Source organism: Physeter macrocephalus, chromosome 15, assembly GCF_002837175.3.
Source record: "Physeter macrocephalus isolate SW-GA chromosome 15, ASM283717v5, whole genome shotgun sequence".
In the NCBI taxonomy this organism is placed as follows: domain Eukaryota; kingdom Metazoa; phylum Chordata; class Mammalia; order Artiodactyla; family Physeteridae; genus Physeter; species Physeter macrocephalus.
In genome coordinates, this window is record NC_041228.1 from 72,699,364 (window position 1) to 72,717,195 (window position 17,832).

Consider the following 17,832-nt stretch of genomic DNA (forward strand, 5'->3'; position numbering starts at 1 on the left):
GACAAAGGATTAATCCCCCAAATATACAAGCAGCTCATGCAGCTCAATATCAAAAAGCAAACAAACCAATCCAAAAATGGGTAAAAGACCTAAATAGACATTTTTCCAAAGAAGATATACAGATTGCCAACAAACACATGAAAGGATGCTCTATATCACTAATCATTAGAGAAATGCAAATCAAAACTACAATAATGTATCACCTCCTGCTGGTCGGAAGCAACCTAAGTTTCCATCGACAGATGAATGGATAAAGAAGATGTGGCATATATATACTATGAAATATTACTCAGCTATAAAAACAAACGAAATTGAGTTATTTGTAGTGAGGTGGATGGACCTAGAGACTGTCATACAGAGTGAAGTAAGTCAGAAAGAGAAAAACAAATACCATATGCTAACACATATATATGGAATCTAAAAAAAAAAACAAAGGTTCTGAAGAACCTATGGGCAGGACAGGAATACAGACACAGACATAGAGAATGGACTTGAGGATATGGGGAGGGGGAAGGGTAAGCTGGGACAAAGTGAGAGAGTGGCATGGACATATATACACTACCAAATGTAAAATAGATAGCTAGTGGGAAGCAGCTGCATAGCCCAGGGAGATCAGCTCGGTGCTTTGTGACCACCTAGAGTGGTGGGATAGGGAGGGTGGGAGGGAGATGCAAGAGGGAGGGGATATGGGGATATATGTATATGTATAGCCGATTCACTTTGTTACAAAGCAGAAACTAACACATCATTGTAAAGCAATTATACTCCAGTAAAAATGTTAAAAAAAAAATCATTAGGGATGAACTGAAAAAAAAAAATACAGTTTTTTCCTAAGCCTTTTGATCAGCCAGTAGAGGGCGTAACAGAGGCTGCTCAGGGAATTCCTTCTGCTGGGCAGTGGGGCTCTGGGTGTGCGCCTGTGGCCCAACCTGCAGTTTCTATGTTCCTGCGGCACTTGAGTGGACAGCGAGAGGAGACTTGTCATCTTCACTTGCCCACCAAACTTCTCTTCCCTTGTCTTCCCCCATCTTGGCTGGTTGCATCAATAAGTCCTTGGGTTCCCAAACCAGAAATATGGGTGTTGTCTCCTCTCCCCCTCTCTCTATAGCTAATCCCAAATCCTGTTGAATAGTCTACTTAAACATTTCTCAAATTCATTCTTTCCTCTGAAGCTCTAGTAATCTAGTTCAGTCCCTCATCAACTTCCTGGACAATGGCAGTAGCCTCCTAGCTAGTCTTCTTAACTCCATGCTTGTCCCCTTCAAATCCATCTTTCACAATGTCACTAGGATGATCTCTTCAGAAGTACACATCTGGCTCTGTCAGTCTTGTGCTTAAACCCTTCTGTGTCAGTAAGGTTACTTTCTGCTGCAGGTAACAGAAAACTGAATTTGAATTGGCTTAAGCAGTAGAGATGGGACAGATCATTTGGGGCCTTGGAGGACCTAGTAAGGAGTTTGGATTTTTTTCTAAGTACAGCGAGAATCTATGGAAATACTTGGGAGATATGACATAATCTGATTTATGTTTTGAAAGATTACTTGTACTCTTAGCGAATGGATTAGATGGAGCGGGAAGGGAGCAGGGACCACCCTGTTAGGAAATTATTGTGTCCTAATCCAGAGAAGGGACCATGGTGGCCTAGAGGAAGACCATGAAGTGGAAATGGAGGGGAAAGTTTTAAACTTGAAATGTATTTTAGAATTACAACTGATGGAACTTTCTGATGGTTGTGAAGTAAAGAGGAATAAAGGGGGCCTTTGGTTTGATTTGAATAACTGTTGGATGTTAGGGCTGTTTACTGAGAAGCAATGATTTTCTTTCCTGGTTTAGGGAAGAAAATCAAAGATTCCATATTAGATATTTTATATTCAGGAATTATGTGAGATACCCAGGTGGAGGTGTCAAGTAGGGAGTTGGATATGCCCATCTGAGCTAGATGGGTGAGATCTGAGATGGATATGAATGCTTGGGAGCCATCACCATGGAGATGGTGTCAATTGCTTGGAAATAGATAAGGTCATTTTGGAGGTGAGTGCAGAGGGGGTAGACCAGCAGTTCCAGGACTGAACACTAAGGAATCCCAACATTGTGAGGTTTGAGGGAGCCTGCATAGCCAGTGAGACAGGAGGAAAACCAGTAGGGAAGGATGGGAAAAAGCAGAAGGGAGGAAGGGGTATGTTCTGTGCTACTGCCATGGGCATTTCAGGACTTGCGAAGCATCGATTGCATTTGGCGATGTGGAGAATGTTGGTGATCGTAGCAAAAGCTATTTGAGTAAATTGATGGGGAGTCAAAGCCGTACTGAAGTGGGTTTACAAAGTCCTGGAGCAAGACAAAGTAGGCTATATCAATAGGCAAAACTTTCAGGTTGTGCTAATATAATGAATTATTTCTTTTAAAAAATCTTCTTGTTATATCATTACCAAAATACATTTCAGATAAGTTTGTTAAATATACATGTTTTTCAGAATAAATTTGGATGAAAATTTATCACAATAATAACGTCTCTCTTAGTATAACATCAAGGATGAAAATAACAACGGATGTGGTTAATACTTTATGATGCATACAAGTTTTTCAAATATACCTAAAATGACAAAAGTAAAAGAAATTCTGAGAAAAATATTGGTCAAGTTGGTAAAGTGCTAACATGTCTCTGGATTATTAAGAACCAAATAAATAGGCAAACCATTAACGAGCCAGTCACAACACAGAAAGCTAGTAAACCTTCATGGTACTGCCACTAGAAGAAGGAACTCTTCCAGAAGCTTAACAGGGATCAGGGAGAATATGTGTGATATTTTTCTGTTTCCTTTTTACTTTTATCTAAAATATTTCCAACTGTTTTGAGCATGTATCATTCTTAAAAGTAGAAGCAAAATAATGCAAGAAGAAAAATGATTAAAATAGCTGCATAAATATTTTTGAGTTTTATAAAATGCTAATAAAAATTCCTCCTTTTGACCAAAGGCTGTTAAAAATCTTGAGCAAAGGGAAGGAAAGCAGATACAGTCTTACCTCTCGATTATGGTAATGTTACAGGGGTTGTTAGGGATGAAGATGTAAACGTGTGATATAATTTTATGGAGTGAATCAGGTCATTATATCATTATACTGTTGAGTGGTGAGGCTTACAGTTTCTTTAGTTTTAAGTAGGTTGAAGTAGCCAAGGAAAAAGACTAGATGTTAAAATTCATATCCACATTTCTGGCTAGTTTTAGAATATGTTACCTTGAGTATTATTTTTCAAAAACAAGTTTATTAAAGATAGTGATATATTTTTAAGATTCTGTTTCAGTTTAACTTTTTGTGCCATTAACAAGAAACCAGATGCTTTAAATGTCTTTCCTCAGCTTTCTTATCAAGTCTGATGCAAAATTGTGGTGAAAACTTAGGTTTTAGTTCATATCTCCTTTGCCAGACTGTGAGTTTTGAGGTCAGTCAGTTAGGCAGATAATGTTTTAAAGCCTGTAGTTCAGGACAGTTGAGAAATGTACAACATTTTACGAAGTTATAGCTAATTTTTCTTTGTTGGGATCATGGAAAAACCTAATGTTTTATGATAATTGGAATTGAACAACCAAAAAGTCTGTAAAAATGATCACTGTAACTTGAAGATCAGTGGTCTGTATTTTAAATACTGGTCAGCAATCTGTAATGCAGTGTTTTATGATTTATGGTTTATTTATTATTTATTTTAGAGGTGCACGTGCCCCCTGCAGAGGAACAGCGAGAAGTGCCACCAGGTATGGCATTTTGTCAGATGTATTGCTTTTTCCTTTTTTGTTTAATTTAAAAGTCGCTGCTGATACCCTAGATGGAATAATTCTATGAAGAGTAGAATTCCCGAGAGAGGAGGATTAATTATACCTAAATTTAAAAAGAAAACGTTCTGTGTTTTCGTCAGTTGAGCCAAAGTAATGGGAAATAGACATCAGAATGAGTCTAGTACATATTTGTTGAGCTAGAATTTGAGGAGTATTCATGATCAAAGTACTGTATGATTGTTGCCATTATAGATGGTGATAGTAGTGGAAGTTAGGTAGGCGGGTTTTTTTCCTTTTTTTTTGATTGACAGGCTATTTGATGGAGGATGTGGAATCAGACTTGCCTTCAGATAAAAGTTTAATAGTGCTTAAATTAGTGACGTTGGTCCTCCTCCTCCCCCGTCTTCCCCGAGAGCACCCTTGTGCCCCGCGTGACCCAGGCAGTCCTTCCTGCCAGCCCACTGTGTTACACCCGTCCCTCTGCTTTTTCCTCCCTTCCCCTGTATGTCCCTTTCATCATCAGTGAGTTTAAACTCATCATCAATGAGTTCAACCGAGGCCTGTGCTTTCAGATGCGTTTTAGAGATGACATTAACCATACCTGCAATCGGAAATTAACATAGAAACCTCTTGCTTTCAAAGTGGGAAAAAAATGTTTCATTAGGAGAGGATTTTCCAACACCTCTTTCCCAAATGTATTTCTTCTTGTTTCTCTGTTTTATTTCCATTTGTTTTCTTTCTGTGTCATTTATTGGTTCAATTTTTACTCACATTTTTCACATTATGCTTAATGTGAATTCTGTAGCAATGATGTACATTCGTATTACTGATTTTGGTAGAAATAATTGTGCCTTCCAAAATTTATTGAAATACTAAATTTCAAGAGGAAAAACACCTTTTATAATCAAAGAGTGTTTTTAGTTACACCACAGCTCGTATTTGCTTATTTAACAGTTGGGATGTTTTAGATTTTGATAGTTGTTGTATGTTGTACATTTAGAATATATACGAATACTAAAGGAACTGCATTGTTGGTATTGTGATATGAATGAGAAAAGAAATCCATGGAGAAATAGATCTTTTCCAAGATGACTACTGGGCATATGTGTATATTTTGTGTTTAGGAAAGATGCACAGAGCAAGGAAGGTTGATGTTTCTGTCCTGCTTTTGTAATTTCCTCTTCGTTGTTGAGCAATGCTTCACAGAGTGCCTTGTTTCTAACCTGAGGATGCAGGGCAGGTTACTGAATTTGCATTTTGATTACTATCCATTCCTCTAAAGAAAATCGTTTTATAAGTATTCCTAAAAATAACGAGTTCCCACAACACTGACTTTTTTCTAGTTATAGTTGATATTTTTAAATATTTACCTGACTTGAATGAAGGTATGAAACATAGTAATATTTTCTGACCAAAAAGTTCTGTGCTTCTACTTTGGTGTTTTATAAATGAAGCCCAAGAATTTTCTTGGAACATAAATACAAAATTCTAAGTGGTTGGGGGGCTGGAATAAGGTGCTTTTTTGGATGAGATGTTTAACAGCGGAAGTAAATGAAAATGAAGATTTGATTCATATGCATACTTCCTGACACGTAATGAGCTCCCAGTAAATGGTGGCTGTGGCTCTTATTGTTTAGTAATTAATTAGCCTGATCTTTGGGGTGGATCAAGAGAAGCTAAATTCTGAAGGACCTGATCAAGGAGTTGTAACCTGTCAGTTGTAATGCATTTGTCTTACATTCTGGTGTCATAAAAACTTGAGTGATGCACGGCACGGCTGTAGTTTGACCTTTACCGAAGAGGATGTGAGGCGGAGAGTCAGCAATAATTGTTTGTTATGATTGCACTGGGTTTGCTTATTTCCTATTATCTTCTTAGTCTTACTTTATATTACATTTTTAAAATTATTCAGTCTTACAGAAGAATAATATTCATAAATCAGTCTCTGTTTTGTACAATAAGGTGACTGCTTTTGCAACAGTGTTGAATTATGTGATGCAGGAACTGAGGAAACAATCGTGGGATCCATTCCTTACTACCTTTCAATCTTTAAAATTCGTTATTCAGTGGAAATCGCAAACTGAGGCCCTCTGCAAAATGCTGGATATCAGTTTTTCCTGGCCCTCAGAATCTAACTGATGATTACTTTGCCTTCCCCGATCTTTCTACGACTAGGTTATACAATCTTAGTATTGCATATTAAAGTTCATAATAACATACTTATCGCTGTGATAATCCCATGGGGTGGGAATTGTCTTAATTTACTATTGTATCCAGCCACCTACCAGGAGACAGAGAATGCTAACTTTTATTAAGCATCATGTATGTCATGCTATTCTAGACACACACGTGAATTAACTCCTTTAGTAAATATTTCCAGTAGCCCAAGAGGTAGACATGCTGTTATCTCCACTTTACAGATGAGAAAACTGAGGCACAGCAAGGCAGAGGAACCTGTCTGACATCTCAGAGCTGACAAGTGGGAGAGCTGAGTTCGATTCTTGCATTTTGGCTCCAGAGTTCACACACTCAGCTTCTGTGCTCTAGAGGATTTCACATAAATGAAGGCCTAAAAGCTGATGCGTTTTGAGAGCCGTTTTGATGTGATAAAAGCAGAGATACTGTCTTCTTTGGCATCTTTTTCTTAACGTGCATTAGGACTTCACTTAAGACTCAGAAATGTTGAAGATTAATTATGATTCATTGTGGAAAAGTTAGTTGTCCAGTAGTTTAAACTTTGCCATCTTTTGTTTATATTTATAACTTTATAAGTGCTTTGCTGGCATACTTTTGGCAAGGATGTAAAAAGTCAACCCTAAGAACTGATCATTCTGATATTAGAAGTCAATCATCTTGAATACCGTGTTTTTTTAAAAAATTGATTTTGGAACCTCTGCTCCTTTAGTGGGTTTTCACCTTTGTCCTCGAAGTCATATTTTTACTTGAAATCATACAACATATTTCTAGCAATATGACAGCATAACCATACATGGCACAAACTGAATGGCTTATGAAGGGATCGCTTAGGAAATTAAATTTCCTGCTAAACAATACTTGAAGGCCATGTGACTGACTGGTTCCTTTAACAATTTTTCTGTCGTGGCATTCCAGAAAAAAAACTTAACAGTTGTGTCTTGTGATGATAATCATGCTGTTTGAAATGAAGATATGTGAGCATCTGTGTTTCTGGGTAGGTCTCCTTGCTCTTGTCTCTCTGAAAATGGAGATAACATTTGTAACTCATCTCATGTTTGACTATTCTAGCAGGGGTGATGGTTTCACTCCGTTGCATCTGTCCAGAGCTGTCACCTATGACTCCCCTGTCACCCAGCATTTTCTAACACTGACCAATAAGACGCACAACCAGCTTTAGGCTGTCAGCACTGGAGGTCTTAGCTTATGGTAGTAAGTGCCTAATACGCATGTCACTGTTACTGATTCGATCATTCACCTATTCAAGAAATACATATCAAGCAGCTCCTATGGTACAGGCTCTGCCCCGGACAGTGAAGACACACAGCGAACAATACAGTCCCTGTCTCGTAGCGGTTCACAGACCTGTGGTTGTACAGCTGGGGATAACAACCAGTACGGCGTCATTAACTTCTCAGAGTGGTACACAGGGCAGCACAGAGCAGGGGGAGCTAACCCGACTGTGGGGCCCGGAGCGCAAGCGTGAGGCAAGGCCTCCCACGGGTGGTCGTGCTGGCGCGGAGCCTTGAGGAGCTGCTGGAAGCGAAGGAGCTGGCACGTCGGGGGTGGGCACGGCAAGTGCTTGCAGCACAAAGACCAAGGTGGTGTGCCGGGTACGGGTGTAAGAAGACAGTGTGGATGGGCAGGCGGTGCTTCTCGGAGGATCCCATAAACGATGTTTGCGAATTCGAACGTGGGCCTGAAAGTGCAGGGAAGTAGCAGAGAAATGCCAAGCCGAGGAGTCGTGTGATCAGATCCAGATTTGAACAGAGGAGGTCCTGTGAGGAGGAGGGGACCAGTCAGGGGGCAGATGTGTTCATCTAAGCAGAAGTGGTGGGACCTGGAACTGGTGGCGGGGATGCAGAGCAGGGGTGGATTTCACGGACCTTGGAGGTGGAGGAAATTTGGTGGGAGAGGGGCTGGCTGAGGGGGAAGGGTCGAGCTTGATTCCTGTGCTTCTGGCTTGAATGGATGAATGATGGAACCTTAATGGAGATACAGAAGGCGGGAGGCACAGAGGGTAGCAGAGACCACTGGCCTGAATTTGGAGATGCTGGGTTTGCAACTTGGTGGACTCCTTCTGAGTGGAGACTTCTTCAAATATGTAGGGGCATAATTTGAGTCATTCAGAATTGTAGCTGAGCTTTTGCGTTATTTGCCTTGTTATCAGTACTCATACTTTGAGTAAGTTCCCATGGTCTCCAGGATTTTTGATTGCACAGCTTACAGAAATGCTTATTCCTCACATTCCAGCTAATGGTTAAATTCTAAGAGAGCCTAAGGTCAAACCCCTCTTTTAAAACTCTTTCTGTTGAGGCGTAATTTACACGCAGGGAGGTGCTCACACGTTGAGGGTACAGTTGGATGGACTTGTACGTGTGATACATTCTTGTACCCGCTACGCAGAGTTCTTCCAGCCCCTGGAGGTCTCTCCCTCTCCCCTCCCCCAGTAACGCGCCCACAAATGATAACTACTGTTCTGACCTGTGTCATCATAGGTCGATCTGCCCGCCTTTGAATTTGATTGAATAGAACCGCAAGTAAACACACACACACATATATATATATATACGTTTTTTTTGTGACTGGTTTCTGTTGCTCATCATTATGACTGTGAGTTTCATCCACTTTGATATTTATAGTTATTGGTTTTATCACTGCTATTTACTGTAATATTCCATTTAAAAATTCCATTCTATGTTTATGGCTGCAGGGGCTATTTCTAGTTTGGGGCTGTTATGAAGAAAGCGGCTGTGAATATTCTTATACGTGTCTTTTGGTAGACAAACATTCATTTCTGTTGGATGTACAAAAGTATACATATAATTTCCAGTTACTTCTCATTAGCACCAAATAATTCTGCTTATATAAAAATTTCTGGTTACACACACACACGTATGCACGCATGTAGACATACACATAGGGAAGGAAGGAAGGATGGATCACAATCCAGCTTTAGAAATTATATCAAAATTTGACTGGGCCTTTATGTGCAAAACTCCTTTTTTACTCTAATTGTAACATAGATCCAATGCTGTGGTAGTAAAATAAATCAGACACCAGAGTTCGGAATAAGAAAGTATTTGTTGAAGTTGGGCGGGAATGAATTTTACTTCTTTTAAAATAGTGTATACTTTTTTTTTTACCAACCACTTATATCTTCAATAACATTAAAATTGATATGATTATTAAAGTAATATATTTTAACTGCAACTTACAGTATCCTGTTACCCCTTGAAAATCCTTCCTATATTTGTGTCTCAAATGCCATACTAGATTTTCCCCCCCTCTATTGCATTTCTTTTTAATACAGTGAAAACATTGATGGGAGAAATTTAATGCTTGTATTTCTCAAAAGACTGACATTTTAAAATTCAGTTGTAATTCTCAGATGCTCTAGAGAACCTCTGATTTTCATTAGCTTTGCAATGAAAGTAGTAGGAACTACTTTCATAGTAGTAGGTCCCCCAGGGACTAGTCTAGGTAGTGAATCATTCTGTTACCCTGTTGCTGTTAAAAACAACAACAATACAGAAAAAAAAAAAGCATTTACTTCTGTTGGTGGGTTTTTTAAAAGTAGAGTAAAAATGAAGCAGTTTCACAGTCTATGTCTAGTTGGTCCTTTAATTTAGATTTCCCCTTATTTTTGCAGATACTTAAAGCTTCAGAAAGTCTGCCCCTACCACCACAGGAGGACCAGTTTACCCATACGCTGCAAAAGATGGCTGGGATAGATCTTGTGAAGTAATGTCTGAGCAGACCAAGATCTTTGGGAATGAACACTAAAGATGTTTTGAATGAACCATAGTCCACTGACATTTTAGTGTATTTTTTTTTTAGAAACAAAAATCACACGTGATGTTACATTCCTGCATGTCCTTTTCTGATAGCCTTAGTGGATCCATTGGTTTTCTTTTCTTTTTCCTTTTGTGACACAGCTTTTAGTCTTACCTGCATTTATGTGTTTTTCAGACAATAGTTAATAATCGTATTGATGATGTAGCAGCAGTTGTCATGGCAGGGTTTTAATATCTCTTATCCGTAATTAACACTAACTGTGTCAGGCTGACTTGTATACACTGTGTGAAACATGATTTAAAACCACTAAGAGCGTCTTAAAAACACTGATGGGGTCATTATTAGCTGTGAAGATTTGCGTTGTATATATCTGCAGCAATACCTTTATAAAAAATTGCTACATTAGCTTCGAGTATTCAGGGTAAAACTCAACATTTGAGATTCCTGTAGCTTTTAGCTTGTTAATCAGAAAAATTTTAAATTTCAATAAAAGTTTAAATTATCATGGTTAATTTATTTTTCAAAATAAGGGGGGAAAATTATTGTTAGGACGCAGGGGAAAGGAATGGCCTGTTACATCATGCAAAAATGCTTTTCCACACCTCGGAGTGATTGTAGAATAGCTGTAGTCCCGTGAGTATTTGTTTAAATTTTAGAAAGTCTCTTATCAATTACTGGTGCATAACGTAAAGGTTGTTCTGCTTTTGGGTGGTTAAGTAACGCCCGTACAACACTGAAGCCTGCTCCGTGTATAAAAGTCCACAGGGCCTCTGGCTGGGTGAGGTAGGGTGTGTGAAAAGTGCTTACAAGCCAGAGGCCCGCTGCTGTTTGACAATGTTTGAGCCTTTTCCTTTCCACGCTGAAGCATTTCTTCTATTTTTAGTGTGAGTAATTTGTGGCTCAGAAATAGCTGCCGTGATGAAAATACTCATTTGTTAGTAAAAAAAGGTAGCAACACTCTCATTTTGAAAGGACCCTGAGCTATAAAAAAAAAAAAACTCTAAGAAGTCGTTTCATTTATGTGTCCAGGGAGCTCTTGATCATGTTCACATTGTTTTAAGATAAAGTGACATTTTTTTTCTGCTTTTAAGGTTAAAATCAAAGAGATTTTATATTTTTATTATTAGAGGTTGTTGGTACAATGTAGTAAGTTATGCTGAACCGTAGTGTAGTGAAACCCAAAGTAATATGTTAGTAAAGAAGCAATAATTTTCTAAAGCTGTGATCTGGGTAATACAGAGTTGCTACTCAAATTCTCATAAAGCTCTTACTCCGTATTGTGAATTATAGAACACTACTTTTTATAAAGCCATATTTTTTTAGGGAAACTTAGGAGTGACATAGAACTGATAAATGCGTAGAATAAATTTTCCTGGATTTTTATATATAATCATCTCTAGAACTCTGGACATTGAGGATTCATTATACTGTGGTCAACTTCAAATACTTTCTAATTCCAAATATCTCAATGAATGAGCCTTGTCTTTACAGATACATGCCAAGCTGGGCAACATCAATGGATTTTCTAAAAATAATGTAATCATCTTCTGTTGAATGTTATTTGAGTGCAATAAAACGCAAAATTCTTCTCTACATTGTCATTATTTTGAAGTATATTATTTTTTGTTTTGTTACATAACAAAATTGGTTCATTTTATACTTACTAGTATTTTAGAATATTATAGCATTTTTGATGACTAAAATCACAAAGGTGAACCTTCAACCTCTTTCTTAACCTATTTCTAGTAGGTAATGTTTATTTATTTTGTTTAACATTTACTATTATGCTACATTTTGGGGAGCAGAATGGAAATGAAATAGCCCCTGCATCCATCCTGTGTAGGTTCTTGTCCGGCACCTAGAAGTTCTGATAATTCCCTGGTGCGGCCACTCCCCTGCCCTGTACCCTCCGATCCTCCGTTGACCATCACACGGTGGGGATATTAACTTCAGCCTGGTTGAGAGGACCAAGGAGTCTGGGCAGCTGGAAGGGCAGGGCAGCACAGGGTACAGAAGGTTCTCTTTCTTCTGATCTTCATTCTGTGGGCAGAAAAGGAGAACTACACACACAGGGACGAAGCTTCTGGGGTTCTAGAAAGTGTTGTTTTGTCTTCCAGTATGCCCAGAAGAAACTCTTAGAAAAAGACTTTCAGGCTAAGCAGACCACTTTTACTGACTGCACTTACTCTGCTAAGTGCTGAGCTAGGGAGTCGAGTTTTCCCAGCACATGGGTGTTGTTACCCTGCTTGCAGACAAGGAGACTGAAGGTCAGAGAGGCTGAAACGCCTGCTGGCTGAGGCCATCCATGGCCTAGAGTCTAGAGTGCTCAGGTGCGCACCAGGTGGAAGGCGGAAGCCATTGGAGGGCGGCCACAAGCTGGTGGAGGGCAGTTAGGTAACTGAGGAAGTAATAGTCCAGGTGATGATGTGATAGGACCTGACCTGGGGAATCCCTAGTGGAGAGAGAGGGCGGGGACCATGCGACTTAGTGAAGACTGGGTCAGGGAGAAGCAGAGCCCCAGGTCTGGGTCTTGGGGGGTGAACAGATGGCAGTGTGACAAGGAGCTCGGGAGGACACACAGGCCTGGATGGAGATTAGCTTTGCCAACAAGAACTGGCCAGTAGGCAGATTAGCGCAGTAGCTGGAATATGATTGCGTTCAGAACAATTGAATATACAAAAGTGATTTTTTTTTAATGGCTGTATGACAGTTTTTAAAAGATTAAGATCCTGTTCTTTTCAGTAAGATTTTTCTGATTCTGTTAAATAGTGTTGAAAAAGAAAAAGTAGGCGGGAGCCCAGAGCGAGGCTGCCGCGGAGGAGTTGGGATCCGGCTCAAAAGTTTCCTCCCAACTGCGGCCCCGCGCGCCACCGCCAGGGCCGGCGCAGGAGTAGCCGGGCCCCTGCACCGCGGCGTCCCCGGCCCCCCCGCCCCCCCCCCCCCCCCCCCCCGCCCCGCGCCAGCTACATGCTATCAGCAAGCCGCTTCTCTTCTCTGGGCCCCAGTTTCCCTTCGTGAAGAAGGAGGGTTTGGGCCAGAAGGCCCCCCCGCCCCCCCCCCCCCGCCACCTGGGGGTCGCCATCCCCGCTGCCGCCTCCTCTCCGCTTCCCGGCTGCCCGGGGCCAAGGGGCTCTGCTGCGAGCCTCCGGCCCGGAGGGGCGCCCCGGGGTCTCTGTGCCCGCCCGCGCCCGCCGGCCCAGACACCTGTTCGGCCCGGCCCGGTCGCCGGGGGCCAGGACGGACGTGACCGTGCACCCCGGCAGGACCGGCACCGTGGTGCCCCGCCAGGGCGGCCAGCTGCGCGTCCGGGAGCTCACGCAGCAGGCGCTGCAGCGGTACCTGAAGACCCGGGAGAAGGGAAAAAGGAATAGGAAGCTCTGAGAATACTGCGCTTTACTCTCCCACATGGCAACCATCAGGTGGAGCTGAGGACACCTCTTTAGAAGGAATCACTGTGCTGTAGTCTCCATTGTTACCTTTCCCAACAGATGAGTGTGCTCCCAATACTGTTGGCTTGTGTGCTGGCGCCTCAGGGTTCTGGCCTTTCTTTCAATCGGATCTCATCCATGCCATGGCTTCAGCTACCCTCAAGCACACACCTCTAGCCTTGAACTTGCTATAGAACTCAATATCCACCAGCCTGTGGACTTCACCTCCTTGATGTCCCACATACAGTTCGAGCCCAGCCTGTTCTCTGTACATCTGCTTCTCCCCATTCTCCTGTAGCCTGTTTTCTCCATTTCTGGTGCCACCATTCACCTGGTTATCTAATCCAGAAACGTGGAAGTCCTTCGTTCCTTGATGACCTCTCATCCTCCATATTCTACCACTTGTCTAGTTGGTCAGAAAGTTCTTTTGATGCTTCCACGCGCTCTTTGATCTGCTTCCTCTTTTCTGCACCAAACCTTGCGTTTCTCGTTCCTACCATGGGGAGCTGCAGCAGACCAGTAACTGGCCTTTCTGCCTTTCCTAGCTCCCAACTCTTACAAACTGTTCTCCATTGAGGACTTTACAGCTGCAAATCTGACCATGTCTGGAGTATTGCTGGGAGTATTTGAATGGCTGTACATTGCTTTTAGGTGAAAACCCACTTTGCTTACCGGTCCAGTACCTTCTCCATTCCTCTGCACCCTTTAAATTTGTACATGCAATGTAGTATTCTGTCACATTTTCCCCCACCCCAGGTAAATCCTGCTTATCTTTTGGGATGAGTCTCCAGTGGCCTCTCCTCTAGGAATTCCCTCCGTCCCTTTCCCCCCTCACCGTCACTTGGGGGCCTCATTCTTGTGTTCCTAGAGCTCCCTATGCTGTGCTTTCATTTTGAAAACGACATTTACATTATACTGTCTGTCGCTCAGAGCCTAGCAACTTAACAGACAGCCCCCGAAGGACAGTGGTTTATCCCAGCGAAGGGTTCTCTTTCTGGGTGGGAGGGGCGGGCTCTGACCCATACAACCACCTGTCCACCGTTCCTTTTGGCTTTGCAGTTTTCTGCAGATCCCCTGCACTGTGCTGATGAACAAAGAGAGTGTGGAGGATGCCACAGGAGACGTAGAAGCCTGGCCTGGAAGTGGCAGACATCTCTTTTGTGTCAGCATTCTACTGCTGAGACTGGCCATGTGCACCGTCTAGATGCAGTGGCCTGGGGAAGTAGTCCTCTTGGACATAGGAGAGCAGCCAGCTGGGCTGTGCCACCCGGTGCAATCATTTTGTCTCTCTTACTCTACTGTGGACGCTTCAAGAACAAAGAATGAGTCACTTATTTTCCTCTCCCTATTTTTTAGCACAGTATCTGATATAGAGTATGTATACCAGAAATGCTCATTAAATTGTATCAAATTCCACATCGTTTTCTTTCATAAAAATGAAAATGACCTTGTATTCAACGCAATGTTTTGTAAGTTTGAAATCTTTATATGTGGTATAGTTTTAAAAAGAAAGTCTAAATGCAACTTTTCTCTTGATTATCTTCAAATACCTCATCACATCCACATGTGCTGTAGGCAGTAGTTTAGTGATCCATTATCTCTGCCACACTGATGGTCTTTAATAACAGCTTCAAATTCTGACACGTTGACTCACTTTGTAGGTTTTTGAGACTGAGTGCTCTGCAGTTCTGGATTGTCAGCAAAGGAACATCGTAATGTTTTCGTTTCATGAAGATTTGTGCCATGCTGTCCCATATATTTGAACAATGTTTGATTTTCAGCATTTTATTCATTACTTTCATGTTGATTTTTAAAATGATTCTGGACTGTCAAAAGAAAAAAGGAAAAGAAAAAGTAATGTTAGTACAGTTAGAGAACGTGTAACAGCGTTTTCTTTTCGTGTATGTATTTAAACACTAAATTCGAGTTACCGGTGAGATGGTACTTTTGTAATTTTCTGGGTTGGACTGAGTGTAGAGTTCCCTTTTATGTATGGACCGCCCACTGTTGGCATATACAGAGCATGCCTAACGTAGTATTGTTGTAGAGTGTGGCCTTCTGAATCGGCCTTAATTGTTCTGCAACCCTTGGCAAGGTTCCTTAGCCTCTCTAAGCCAGTTGCCTGATCTACAGAATTAAAATTACCTTTCAGAGCTGATCGAGTTAAATGGGACCATCTGCATTAAGTGTTTAGAACAATGCCTGGCAGACAGTTAAATTGTAATAAATCATTTTCCTTTTTGGCGCATCGAGGGCCGTTTGAGATCTCCCAGGGAAGCCTATGTACAAAGAGTAAAGTAAAGCAAAGTCACGCTTTATTCTACTGTGTAGAATGCTAGTGAGGTAAGCTGGATCTCTTAGAAAACTTTACCTAAGCTAAATTTAAGCACTGAAAACCCGAGAAGCTAAAATTCCCTGCTCTGTGTGTTTTCCACACCCAAACGCGAGTCTCAGATCTCAGCATGCTGATGTGAGGTGGGGCAGAGGAGGATACAACTGAGAGCTTTCGGCCCGGGGCCGGAATGACTGGGCTAAGCCTTCTTTGGGCAGCCTCTGGCCGCCCTAGGTATTGCATTGTAGGAGATACAAACACGGTGGCCCTGATTCCTGGGAGCTCACCTGGCCAGGGCCCTCCCACACCTATTTAAAAGGTGACCAGTTCAATCCGCTCCTCCTTCCTTGGTTTCCCCCCAGGGGCAGGAAGATTTGTGGAGAGCCCTAAACTTTTCTTCATGACCAGCACCTACCCGTCTTCTCTAGTCAACTTAGAAACTTGCATTTTATGCTTGATTTTTAAAATTACTCTAGCCATGTGTCAGGTAACAGATTACTGGAAGGTGTGGAGACCCCCAGCCCTCCTGCAGGCATTGCTGGTACCGCAGAAAGAGAGCTCCTCGGAGATCGAGATTTTTGATGCTTTTCTTCTATCCTGTATCCCTGATGCCTACAAGAGTGCAGCTTACTAACTGATGTAGTGCCTGTACTAATAAGGAGGGTATATTAATAAGACCAGAAATTCTAGAAAGTTCAGTAGAGATCTAGACGTCTTTTTATTTTATATCCTCATACCTCCTGCAGCACTGGCTAGTGTGTATACAGCCAACGTTATAAAACCCACTCTTTGCAATAGTCAAGACCTGCACTTCTCTTTCCCTTCGTTTGCCTTGCAACAAAAGTAGAGGCTGGCACAGGAGAAAGAACATATGTTTTGGGACTGTGTGCACCGCTGACCTTGATGACTTGGGCTCTCTACTTTCGCAGCTTCCGCTTCCTCCTCTGCACGAAGAAGGAGATAATACCTTCTGCAGAGGGTGTCGGGAGACAAGAGACGTGCCTTGTGCTTGGCACCAAGCTGGCACACTTTTAGTCAGTTTGCTTCCTCTCGCCTGGGGTCTCAAAGGAGAAAGACACTTGATGGATAAAAATCCCCCTTGCATCAGGAGCCTGCCTCAGATTTACTTCTCGCCTCCAAAAAATGAAATGGTTCATATGAATGAATGTGGGAAACTGGGGATGAAAAAATCCAATGATCATGACTGCAACCCTGAATGCACCCTGCACGGCACCCGCACCCTCTCACATCTACTCTGGGGAAAGGATGGAATCCATGACTTTTGAAAAATTAATTTATTTATTTTTGGCTGCGTTGGGTCTTCGTTGCTGTGCACGGGCTTTCTCTAGTTACGGTGAGCGGGGGCTACTCTTCGTTGCGGTGCGCGGGCTTCTCATTGCGGTGGCTTTTTTTGTTGCGGAGCACGGACTCTAGGCGCGTGGGCTTCAGTAGTTGTGGCACGTGGGCTCAGTAGTTGTGGCTCACGGACTCTAGAACGCAGCCTCAGTAGTTGTGGCGCGCGGGCTTAGTTGCTCCACGGCATGTGGGATCTTCCCGGACCAGGGCTTGAACCTGTGTCCCCTGCACTGACAGGTGGATTCTTAACCGCTGCGCCACCAGGGAAGCCCCTGGAATCTATGATTTTTTTAAATCAATCTCCCAAACTCTGCCCCATCCTCACTGGAACTCATGCATACACATCATTCCTAGGAATTCTCAAAGACTAGATAAGTACCTACTGGGACAGAAATTAACTGGTCTGCCTTGAAAATTAACTAGATCCTAATCTGTACTAAACAAAAGGCCAGATAGGAGGTTATAAATGCACAAATGAGCTTGTTTACACGGTCAGGTCATGGGCTGTTGTTCCCTGTCTGTGGCCTGTCCAGGTTCTCGGTGGGTTTTGCTGTGCTCGGCAGCCCCATCCATTGGTGGAGAGACACGAGCTGTGATTAACTTAGTGAGAGGCTGGTACAGCCTCTCCTCAGCAGGTGAGCTGTAGCACACCCGGGCTCAGTGTGGGCATCCACAGTGGGTCACCTGTGGATGTATGAAGTCCTTGAGGAGTGAGGCTAGTGTTCTCAGTAGGGTGGCATGCTGCATTCCTTTGAAGTACACAGTGCCTATTATAAAGTAGTATATGGCTTTAGGAGACAATAAAAATATTGGACAGACCTTGAGGAGGGCTTCTCCTGACCCAGTTTGCACCCACAGGGGCACTTACTGTTGGTGGAGATGACCCCCCCCCCATAGACCAGGAACATTCAGCCTGGTGCCCAGTACCCACTTACTGCTCGGCGACTTTTATAAG

General features: G+C 42.3%; 1 protein-coding gene across 13 annotated transcripts in view; it reads left to right on the forward strand.

Moving 5' to 3' along the window:
- ASPH (aspartate beta-hydroxylase) overlaps positions 1-17,832 on the forward strand; it is a 238,897-nt gene that overhangs the window by 92,389 nt on the left and 128,676 nt on the right. For all 13 annotated transcript variants that reach the window (XM_028500701.2, XM_055091279.1, XM_028500699.2 and 10 more), the window contains one exon: positions 3,705-3,749. In XM_028500701.2, coding sequence (XP_028356502.1) covers positions 3,705-3,749 — 45 coding nt within the window. The remainder of the gene's footprint in view (positions 1-3,704; positions 3,750-17,832) is intronic.